This window comes from Lepidochelys kempii, chromosome 1, assembly GCF_965140265.1.
Source record: "Lepidochelys kempii isolate rLepKem1 chromosome 1, rLepKem1.hap2, whole genome shotgun sequence".
NCBI classification, from domain to species: Eukaryota; Metazoa; Chordata; order Testudines; family Cheloniidae; genus Lepidochelys; species Lepidochelys kempii.
Genome location: NC_133256.1, coordinates 10,760,690 through 10,771,895, shown reverse-complemented (window position 1 = coordinate 10,771,895; position 11,206 = coordinate 10,760,690). Strand labels below are relative to the sequence as shown.

The window sequence follows — 11,206 nt, the reverse complement described above, 5'->3', positions numbered from 1 at the left end:
TTGTAGTTTCCAAAAACATTCAGAACCTACATAACAATACATAGCTGGGACCTGGTTCTCCACTGCCTTGGAGCTTTGTAGTCACTTTCACTTGTGCAAAGTCAGTGTAAAACTAGGGGTGAGAGTGGAGAATTCTGATTGGTAACTGTGGCAAAGTACTTTGTTCTCCTCAGCGGACTCAGTCCTTTTTGCCTTGGAGTCACTGGCTTAGGCAAGACAAATCCTTACAGGTAGCACAGGGTCCAGTTATTCCTTTCCCTGATTAGTCCCTTGTGTTTGTTTTCTTTCCCTTCCCTCTGGGGCAGGGGAGTGTAGCCTCCCTTCCTTGAAGGGTTCGGTGTCTTGCTGCCCTTAGCTTACTGGCAGCTTCTCTCCTCCCCCTCTCCTTCCAGCCAGGGAGGGTTTAAAGAGGTCTCCAGGGGTTGGAGCCAACTGAACCTAATTAGCTCCCTAGCAACCCCTTTTCCAGCTGAACCTTATTTCCCCCTTGTTATATCCTCAGTGGAGGGGGAGGGGCCTTTTAATCTCCTGGGACTAATTACTACCCCTCCCTTTTTTGTAGCTGTTTGTCCTGGGTTTACCACATAACATTTTACACAGGGGCTGCACATGTCTTACAGACTAGGTATGTGACAAAAGAATTTGGCCCACTGACTTCCTGTTTCAGTGGTTAGCAGAATGTAAATCTCTTACTCAGTGGAGTTACTCCATATTTACACTGGTTAAAAGAGAGGAGAATCAGGTCTCTGTTGATCTTGGAGGTAAATACTGATACTCCTCTTAACCAGCAATAAGAAATATAACTGGGCTTTCTCACATGGCAGTTGTTGCCAAGACCGGTTTTAAGGTCCCTGCTGGTTGTCCTTTTGACTTGAATTGTAAATGGTGTGTAGTAGCGACAGAAAGGTTGACTGTGGAAAAAGTAGCTTTCCCAATCTCCTCAGTGCACAGTCGGCCGATGAGAGTTGATTCGGATAGAATGCTTCTTGCTGTTTCGTTGGCTGCATGTGTTGTCTCCTGACAGCCTGCTGAGGAGTTTGGGGGACGAGGGAGTGAGTCTGGTGGAATAGTTCAGAACATTGTCCCTTGCTGTGCTGTTCTGTTAAGCTCTTGTTAAATCCAAGTTGTTTTTCTGATTTATTTGCAGGTTTTTAGGCTGAGATTTTCAAAATCAGATGCCTGGAGTCCGGCTCCTGTGCTCTTATTTAGACCCCTTGATATGTGGCCAGATTTTAAAATGGGCTGAGCAGCCAGTAGCGCCAATTAACTGCCGCGGAAGTGGCTGGGGCGCTGGGCGGGTTAGAGTGTCCACACTGCAGCGGTGTCCCAGCCTGGCTAGGTGGGCTCCCGCTGCCGCTGCCCAAGCAAGCAGGCTAAAAATAGCAGTGCGGCCGGGCAGCACAGACGGAGGCGCAGGGTAGCCACCTGAGCTCAGACCCCGGGGGTCCGGCGGTCCTGGACTCAGGCAGCTACCCCAGCCGTTGCTGGAGCCGCAGCATGCATGCTGCTATTTTTAGCTCGCTAGCTCCAACCTGCTTCCAGCTGTGGTGGAGACGTACCCTCTGAAAAATCAGGCCGTGGTATATAGGTTCCTCAGTCCTTATTTAGGCACCTGTTTTGGAACATCTGGACTTAAAACCCACTAGAAAAGTGGGGGATTTGTTTTTGTGCATTTGCCCGGGCCTCGCACCAGGCAGATCGCTCTCTTGCTGCCCTCACTTACTAAAGTAAGACAGCAGCCAACGAGCTAGTTGTGTCCAAAAAGCCCTGACGCCTGCATTACACAAAAGCTATGACAGGAGGTTGGAGTCTCACAGCTCTGCACTCACCCAGGAATACTGAGGAGCTGTGACAAGCTGCCAGTACCTTAACAGGGGGCTCCCACAGATGTTTTCTTCCTTGGCCTATGAGAAACCCTGTATCTCCAGTATGCGTGTATTCGCAGAGGGGATGAAGAACAAGAGACTCCATTCATCTGTTGTTCTGTTTAACCAATTCTCTCCCTCCCTCCCCCCCAACCACATCAGTAAAGGGAGGTAGATAGCACCGCCTGGAAAATGCATTTCTGTTAAGTTCCAGATGCTGGATTTGTTCCTAGTTTGGGCCTGAGGAATACAGAGGGCATTGGTCCAACAGCAGAGCATTTGGCTTGTGTGATTTGACACACGTTTGGGATTGAACTGACAGTGGCACTGACTGTCCTTTTTTATTCCTCATTATCTTGGTTTTTCCAGCTCCATGACTTGAGTCCCCATATTCTACCAGGTGAGCATTTGCTTTTGAGTTTGAGCTGACTCTGAGTTGGAACCATCCCACCTGCTGCTTAATTACCCCACTTTTAGTTCTATTAGGAGAAAAGCCAATGTCCCAGTTCTAAAATCTGAGTTCTGCTTTCATGGGGGAAAGGATCCGAACACTATGTTAGATGTAGATTAAGTAGAGAGGATAGAGTTGACCCTCTCAGGGATGGCTCTTGTGAGGAGGGGTTGGGAAAGAGGTGCTGTTTGCTTCCCTGCATCCATGTCTTTCAAGTCTAAGCCCTACCTGTGGATCCACACAATAGCATTTTAGGGGTTAGTGGAGTAATAGGGTGAAATTCTGGCTCCATTGAAAGTAACAGCAAAACCCATATTGGCTTAGCAGGGCAAAGATTTCACCCAGAACGGTTTAGAACTGTGCCATAACCTGTTGTGTGTGTTGGGGCTAGACTATCGTGCATCATTCCTGATTATACCCTGGTTTTTCACCAGTCTATAACTGGGCCCCACCATTCTGCTGTGTTGGAGCCAACCTGGTGCTGGAAACATCTTGTCTCATTGCAAATGACCCCCATTCTCCAGCACTTACTTTATAAAGAGAGTCAGTCCCCTCAGTTTTAAAATCCAAGCCCTGGTTTAATCAGTTCAGGCGCGTAGCAGTAGATTTAGCATGGAGGTGACGCACTCAGGGATGAATGAAGGTGGACCAAGAAGTAGTGCTTTATACAGAGCACCCATATAGCTACCATGCTGTGCCCCACCAGGGGGCGCTATACAGAGATGGGGCAGGGGAATGGAATAATTGTTTATATCTGGGCCCCAACTTTCTACCTTCTGTCCTCATTAGCCTGCTTTTTCACACCTTTGTAACTGGGGCCCTGTATGCTGATTAGTCGGCTGGATGCAGGGGAGTCAGAAGCTATGGGGTGTATCATCAATACAGAAGACCACCAGGAAGCCACCCAGCAGAAAGAAGGCAGCAATACACCTAGCAGGAACACAACGAGGCAAGGGGACCTGGCTTCGAAGACCAGCATATTTATGAGCCTGCAGTGGGCTGGTGGAAAAGGCCCTGTTCCTGCACAGGCTCTGTGTGCTAGTGGCCTCTGGCCCAAACCTCTGGTTTATTTAAAGGAAAGACAGACATGCCAACTCTCAAATAGATCACGAAAGACACATTTGTGAGGAAAATGAAGCCTCGCTCATGATCTTGCGATTCAACTCTCAAATGTCAGGATTTTTAAATTTTTTTCCAGCCCTGGCACAAATGTGTTTCCAGTCAGACAGGAATTACCCCACCCTAAACAAAGGAATGTGGTTTCTCCACCAGGCAGGTAATTCCAAAGTAGCACTCTGAAACTTGAAAGATAATGAAAATTCATTTGCGTATTAGAAAGAAGGCTCTCCAGCTAACCAGTTTTTCAGAGTAACAGCCGTGTTAGTCTGTATTCGCAAAAAGAAAAGGAGTACTTGTGGCACCTTAGAGACTAACCAATTTATTTGAGCATGAGCTTTCGTGAGCTACAGCTCACTTCATCGGATGCATGCCGTGGAAACTGCAGCAGACTTTATTTATACACAGAGAATATGAAAAAATACCTCCTTCCACCCCACTGTCCTGCTGGTAATAGTTTATCTAAAGTGATCATCAGGTGGGCCATTTCCAGCACAAATCCAGGTTTTCTCACCCTCCATCCCCCCACAAATTCACTCTCCTGCTGGTGATAGCCCATCCAAAGTGACAACTCTTTACACAATGTGCATGATAATAAAGTTGGGCCATTTCCTGCACAAATCCAGGTTCTCTCACCCCCTCACCCCCCTCCCAAAAACCACACACACAAACTCACTATCCTGGGGCAAGAGACCGTGTGGCTACAACCCAGCAGGGAAGAGAAACTTCATCTGAGAGAGAAGGGGGAGGGCCTACCCTCAAATGAGCAGTTGAATAAACTGAAAAGAAAAGGAAAAAAACAAAAAACCCAGACATTTGAGAATTCTAAAAGTGTGGCTTAATTTTACTTAGAAATCCTGTCATCTGCCCCAGCGCTTCAGCTGCCAGCCTGGGAAATGGAGGGTGAAGAACCTTAAGAGGAACAGAGGTGAGGCTGGGAGGGCTACAGGGAGGCTGAAGTGAGTAGGGTGGGGGCTGATGGGGTGAGTGATGGGAGGGTGAACTAAGGCTGGTGGAGGTCAATGGGGTAGGGGGGCTGAACTGAGGGGAGTGGGGTGGGGAGAGAACTGGTGGGGGATTGGGGGACAGGATTAATCGCTGGGCAGGAGATGGGCAGATGTGGGGGTGAGAGCTCCTGCAGCAGGGGCCAGAAATCACCTTAGACAGTACCTGTGGAAGAGTGGGCAACTCTATTGTCACATCCACACACCCTGGGGACTGGCAAGGAGAGTTCAGACATCAAGAGATGGACCTAAAAAACACAATCTAATCTTTTTTCAAAAAAGAAAGTCATGATTTTTGGGCCAATCTCATGATTTTGGGGAGTCTGACTCATGATTTGTGATCTCTTGAAGTTGGCAATACTGGAAAGATGGAGCAGACATCATGGAGTGTGGCAGGAAGAGCACATGCTGCAGGATGGAGGTGTTTGGAGGAGGCACTAGGCAGGCCATTCGTCCAGTTTTAAGCTGGGACAGTTCTGCTTTTCTACGGTGTGCCCCCTGTCATAGATGTGATTTTGTCTGGCATTGGATGGGGGATGCCATGTTGAAGAGTGCGCCACTCCAGACTCCACCCTCGCTGGCATGACCTCACTGCTTTTCAAATTGATGTCCTCTGGGCAGCACAGGTCACGTCAGCAGGAGTGGGGTCATGCAGGTCCGGGCGGGGCAGCCCATGCCTGCAGGCCCATACCATTCCCAGGAGCACTGCAAGGTCCAGTAGTCTGGGGATGCATGAGCGGCCACCCTAGGAGGCTGTAGGAAGTCAGTCTGTGTGTGCGTGGCTGGAATAGCTTGGTAAATAGTTGCTGTAACAAAGAGCCATTTAGTTTAACAACCGTGGAGTCCTCCCCTGTTGTTACCTAGAACGGGGCACATAAAGTAAGTGACACCATGGTTCCTCCACCCCCTGCTGACTGTGCTGAATGCATGGGGCACTCCTGGCTGAATCCCTCCTCGGGTTGTGGGAGGGGGCACGCTGCAGCCTTGTAAGGGCTCTTCCTGCTGCAGCATATACTTCCCCCAACAGCTCCAGTGTGGCTGGGTCTGCCAGGCCTCTCCCAGGGTCTGTCGCTGCCCACCGCCCACAGGGCTCCAAGCCAATTCCTGCCCCACAGCAACCGCCATTGTCAGTACAAACCAGGCCCAGACACGGAGCTTTTGAATCTGTCAGTGCACAGTAGTGCCAGCAGAGGGCAGCGCTGGTGCAAGAGTAGGTCAGCCAGTGACACCGCAGCCTCAGGGTTTGCACCTCGAGGTACAAAGGGGGCCAGATCAGCGGTTCAGACTCTGCCCGAGTGAGGCCCCTGGCCACTCTGAACTGAGGCTCACCGCAGGAACGTTGCGGGACCGGTGGGGAGACTGCTGCTGCTGCTGTTCCTATTGCACCTGCTGACAGAGAGAGCAGATGGGTCTGCAGCGCTGTCAGGGGCCTGGCTCGCTCCAGACTGCCCTGAGCACTAAGTGTGCCCCTGTACAATGACATTAGAAGACTGGCCTGGAGGAGGCTGCCAGGGACCCCGCTCTGAACAAGTGCCTTTGTCCCTTCTCCGTCAGCAAAGGCATCTTAGGGGACATTTATTTTCAGTGCTCCCACCACGGATGTGCACACACTTCTCACTGGCCGTGACTGTTTGGGCCTTGTGAGGGATGGAGCCTCCAGAGGAGGATTAGGAAGCCTGAGTTCCCCCTCGTGTAGGGGGCTGAGAAGGTGACCAATGCCCCAGCCCCATTCCTCCTCTGGAGCGGGAGAGCTCTCCCCTATAGCCCAACTGGGCTGGAAAGGGGTGAGGCATTTAAACCCTCTTGGCCAGCCTCTTCCAGCAGGAGTGTGGTTAGGGACAGCTGCTCCCTTCAATTTCCTCCTTTCCCACTGTCCACAAAGGCTGGCCAGTCTGCTGTAGGAGTTTAGTGCCTGATCCCAGCAGCCCCCCCATCCTCTCCCCTTCTAGCCAGAGGAGCTTTCTAAAGCCTTAGTCTCTGTCCCACCTGCCCCCCAGTGCATGCACACGGCTCCCCACTGACCCTCTGCTGTCATCAGGCCCTTCCAGCTTCCATTCTGCAGGCTCTAGAGTTGCTGAGTTTCCCTTTCGCTCACCCCTCTCAGCCCTTTATAGAAGATACCTGACCCCTTCTCAACTGGGTCTGAAATAGGAAACAGAGTTGGCAGGCCCCAGGCCCTTCAAGGCACAGGCCACCGTTATTCAATGCACAAGGGGGCTGAATTAAGATTTCACAGACAACCTTAATTCTGGTGTCTCCTAACGTTTTGAGTGCTTGACTTTGCAACCTGAATCATGTTCTTCAAATGTAATTAATGTTTGTAGTACACAGTACACAAACTCCTTGGAATAGCAGATTCAAACCTCAGTGCATTTGATTCTACCCTTCATCCTCAGTAAAATGCATAGAACTCACTTTGTTTATGCAGAGCCTTTCAGATGACTGGTTTCAGAGTAGCAGCCATGTTAGTCTGTATTTGCAAAAAGAAAAGGAGTATTTGTGGCACCTTAGAGACTACCCAATTTATTTGAGCATAAGGTTTCGTGAGCTACAGCTCACTTCATCGGATGCATCCGATGAAGTGAGCTGTAGCTCACGAAACCTTATGCTCAAATAAATTGGGTAGTCTCTAAGGTGCCACAAGTACTCCTTTTCTTTTTTCAGATGACAGTTTACAAACCAAAGCTGTGTGCGCTCTGCACAGATGATATAGAAAGTACCATTGGATCTTCAAGTGCAGGACATTGTGTATGGCCTCAGGGCTTGTATACACTTTAAACCCCTATAGCAGCACAGCTATCAGTGCTGACAGGAGGGGTTCTCCCATTCTTGTAGTTAATCATAGAATATCAGGCTTGGAAGGGACCTCAGGAGGTCATCTAGTCCAACTCCCTGCTCAAAGCAGGACCAATCCCCAATTTTTGCCCCAGATCCCTAAATGGCCCCCTCAAGGATTGAACTAACAACTCTGGGTTTAGCAGGCCAATGCTCAACCCACTGAGCTATCCCTCCCCTGCCCTCCCAATCCACCTCACCAAGAGGCAGTAGTGAGGTGGATGGAAGAATTCTTCCATCTACCAACATTCCATCAACCAACACTGTCTACACTGGGGGTTAGATCAGCTCTACCACATTGCTTAAGGGTGTGGATTTTTCGCACTCCTGAGCAACGTAGCTGGGTCAGCCTAACTGTTTAGTATAGACCAGGCCTTAGGCAAAATTCCGCCTTAGCAAGGGTGTGCAGCACCAGGTGTGTCCGTTTGCTGATCCTCCACCCTAGAGGTGACTGGGTGAAGGGAGTCCTGTAGGTATACAGGTTTCAGAGTAGCAGCCGTGTTAGTCTGTATCCGCAAAAAGAAAAGGAGGACTTGTGGCACCTTAGAGACTAACATGCTCAAATAAATTTATTAGTCTCTAAGGTGCCACAAGTCCTCCTTTTCTTTCTGTAGGTATACAGTTTGTGAAATGCTTTGGACCGGTCAGCCTGAAAGATTTGGTATAAATTTGATGTCCCAGCAATTACCCAGCCTGTCAACATGGGGTTAGTTGAACTAAACCTATACAAGCAGTGCCACCCAAATAATCCTTTTTTATTTCTTACATAGCGTGAGTGCATTGAACGGAGAATGTACCAGTGGCTGCCCTGGGTACAATGTTAAATCATCCTCAGCTCCTGTATTACAGCGATGGGGGCTATAGAACAACATGAGACAGAACAGGAATGATAGGATTGCCCAAAGTAGGAACAATAAATCCATTTATTTTTTCACCTGAAAATTTAAAATAAATTTTTACCTGATATTTCCACTGTAAAAAAATATTCAGTGACACATAATCAGCAAAGCCACCCCCATCCTGATTACTGTGATCAGTCCCCTTAATGCATGTGCCAGGTCCCAAGAGAGAAAAGGTTTTATCCCTCTGATTCAGCAGGATATTTCTCAGGAGTTAAATTCTCCATGCTCTGGCTGAGTTGGACTCTTGGATCCCTTGAGCTTCAAGCTTGAGTCTTTTCTGTCAACTCTTGGCCTGGGCTAACCTTTGCCTCTTCTGCAGTTCCTCTGTTCGTTGCTTCTGATGTTCCTTCATGCAGTCCTTGAAGGCCTGTACCTGCTGCTGACACTTCCTCCAGTCCTGGTGTTCAGCCATGCACTCCTGCACTGCATAATGGAAAGTGGCACAGCCAGTGCGCAAGATCATTTGATCCAAGGGATCCTCCTCGTCTTCGGACTTCTGGCTCCAGTTGTGACCTTGAGGGCTGGGACCAGACATCTTGTTGGATCTAAGGAGTAACGGATCAGAGGAGAGTAGCAGAGGGGGGAGGAAAATGTCATTAGAAAACTCTGTCACAAAAACTCAGTCACAGGGCTTGTGCTGCTGGGGAATCACAAACAAGAAATGATAGGGAAGGAGGGGAGAAGAGCCAGTGGAGATACTGTACTCCCAGCCTTCACTCTGCATATCCATGTTCCCAGCATTACCTACTGCCACCCCCACCTTGGCGGGACCTCCCATACTCCTTGTGAATATTTTGCCCTGCTATAGCATCTTCTAGGGAACTCAAAGAATTTTACAAACATTAAAGATTTAATGACAGGTTTCAGAGTAGCAGCCGTGTTAGTCTGTATCCGCAAAAAGAAAAGGAGGACTTATGGCACCTCAGAGACTAACAAATTTATTTGAGCATAAGCTTTCGTGAGCTACAGCTCACTTCATCGGATGCATCCATTGATGGACCTATCCTCCATGAACTATCAAGTTCTTTTTCGAACCCTCTTAGAGTCTTGGCCTTCACAACATCCTCCGGCAAAGAGTTCCACAGGTTGACTGTGAATTGTGTGAAGAAATACTTCCTTTTGTTTGTTTTAAACCTGTGGCTATTAATTTCATTTAGTGACCCCTTACTTCTTGTGTTTTGAGAAGTAGTAAATAACACTTCCTTATTTACTTTCTCCACACCAGTTATGATTTTATAGACCTTCAATAATATGCCCCCCCTTAGTCATCTCTTTTTCAAGCTGAAAAGTCCCAGTCTTATTACTCTCTCCTCATAAGGAAGCCATTCCATACCCCTAATTATTTTTGTTGACCTTTTCTGAACCTTTTTCAATTCCAATATATCCTTTTTGACATGGGGCAACCACATCTGCACGCAGTATTCAAGATGTGGGCGTACCATGGATTTATATAGAGGCAGTATGATATTTTGCCTTATCTATCCCTTTCTTAATGATTCCCAACATTCTGTTCGCTTTTTTGACTGCCACTGCACACTGAGTGGATGTTTTCAGAAAACTATTCACAATGACTCCAAGACCTCTTTCCTGAACCGTAAAAGATAATTTAGACCCCATCATTTTATATGTATAGTTGGGATGATGTTTTCCAGTGTGCATTACTTTGTATTTATCAACACTTGAATTTCATCTGCCATTTTTGTTGCCCAGTCACCCAGTTTTGAGAGATCCTTTTGTAGCTCTTCGCAGTCTGCCTGGAACTAACTATCTTGAGTAGTTTTGTATCATCTGCAAATGTTGCCCCTTCACTGTTTACCCCTTTTCCCAGATCATTTATTAATATGTTGAATAGGACTGGACCAGTACAGACCTGCAGGGGGACACCACTATTTACCTCTCTCCATTCTGACCCTTTATTCCTACCCTTTGGGCTGGTCTACACTCTGAGGTTATGTTTCCGATCTTTTAACCAGGTTTCAGAGTAGCAGCCGTGTTAGTCTGTATTCACAAAAAGAAAAGGAGGACTTGTGGCACCTTAGAGACTAACCAATTTATTTGAGCATAAGCTTTCGTGAGCTACAGCTCACTTCATCGGATGCATACTGTGGAAAGTGTAGAAGATCTTTTTATACACACAAGAGCACCTTCCCTCTTATCCCATGACAGCTTACTTTGCTTAAGAGCCTTGGTGAGAAACATTGGCACAGGCTTTCTGAAAATCTAAGTACACTATGTCCACTGGATCCCCCTTGTCCACAGGCTTGTTGGCCCTCTCAAAGAATTCGAGTAGATTGGTGAGGCATGATTTCCCTTTACAAAAACCATGTTGACTCTTCCCCAACAACTTATGCTCCCCTGCGTGTCTGACAGTTTAGTTCTTTACTATAGTTTCGACCAGTTTGCCCGGCCCTGAAGTCAGGCTCACCGAACCCCAGGCGCGCACATGGCCACGGCTGGGGTGAGACGTGGCCACTGGTTAACAGCGCACGGTGGCATCTCACAGCAGCTTAGGGCCGAAAGGGAGGATTCATTTGCTGCCCGATTGAAATCCCAGGGGAGGGAGATTTGGGGAGCCAGAGCCCAGCTGGCCGAGGTGGAAACGGAACCAGGAGAGCCCGGCTTAAAACTCCCCCCCTCCCCACCAAGGGGGCCTCAGGACAGCTCCCCCCCTCCCCACCAAGGGGGCCTCAGGACAGCTCCCCCCCACACCCCCGGGGCGGGCCCGGCCCCCAGGGGCCCCCAGCACAGCCCCCCGCGGCCACCCCTGAGGGCTCCCCCCGGCACCGCTCCCCTCCCCCGGGGGCGGCCCCGCCCAGCACAGGCCCGAGCCCCCTGTGCCAGCCCAGAGCGGCGCCCCCCACAGCAGCCCCCGGGCCGGGTCACGGACACGCGCGGGCGGGGGGGGGGGGGGTGCGAGCAGCCGCCTCTGACCTGAGCCCGGCAGCAGCCTCGGGACCAGGCGCCGCCGCCGCCGCCTCGCGGCCCCTTTAAGGATTCGGTAGCGGGGGAAGGGGGGGAGGCGCGTTCCTATTG

The 11,206-nt window shown here is 49.4% G+C and overlaps 1 protein-coding gene across 1 annotated transcript; it reads right to left on the bottom strand.

Moving 5' to 3' along the window:
• Positions 1-8,176: 8,176 nt before the first annotated feature.
• Positions 8,177-11,204, bottom strand: COA4 (cytochrome c oxidase assembly factor 4 homolog). Its single transcript, XM_073334561.1, has 2 exons — positions 11,105-11,204; positions 8,177-8,718 (listed from the first exon to the last, which is right to left on the bottom strand). The coding sequence occupies exon 2, from the start codon at positions 8,706-8,708 to the stop codon at positions 8,454-8,456; it is 255 nt and encodes an 84-aa protein (XP_073190662.1). The 5' UTR covers positions 8,709-8,718; positions 11,105-11,204; the 3' UTR covers positions 8,177-8,453.
• Between the last annotated feature and the right edge of the window lie 2 nt (positions 11,205-11,206).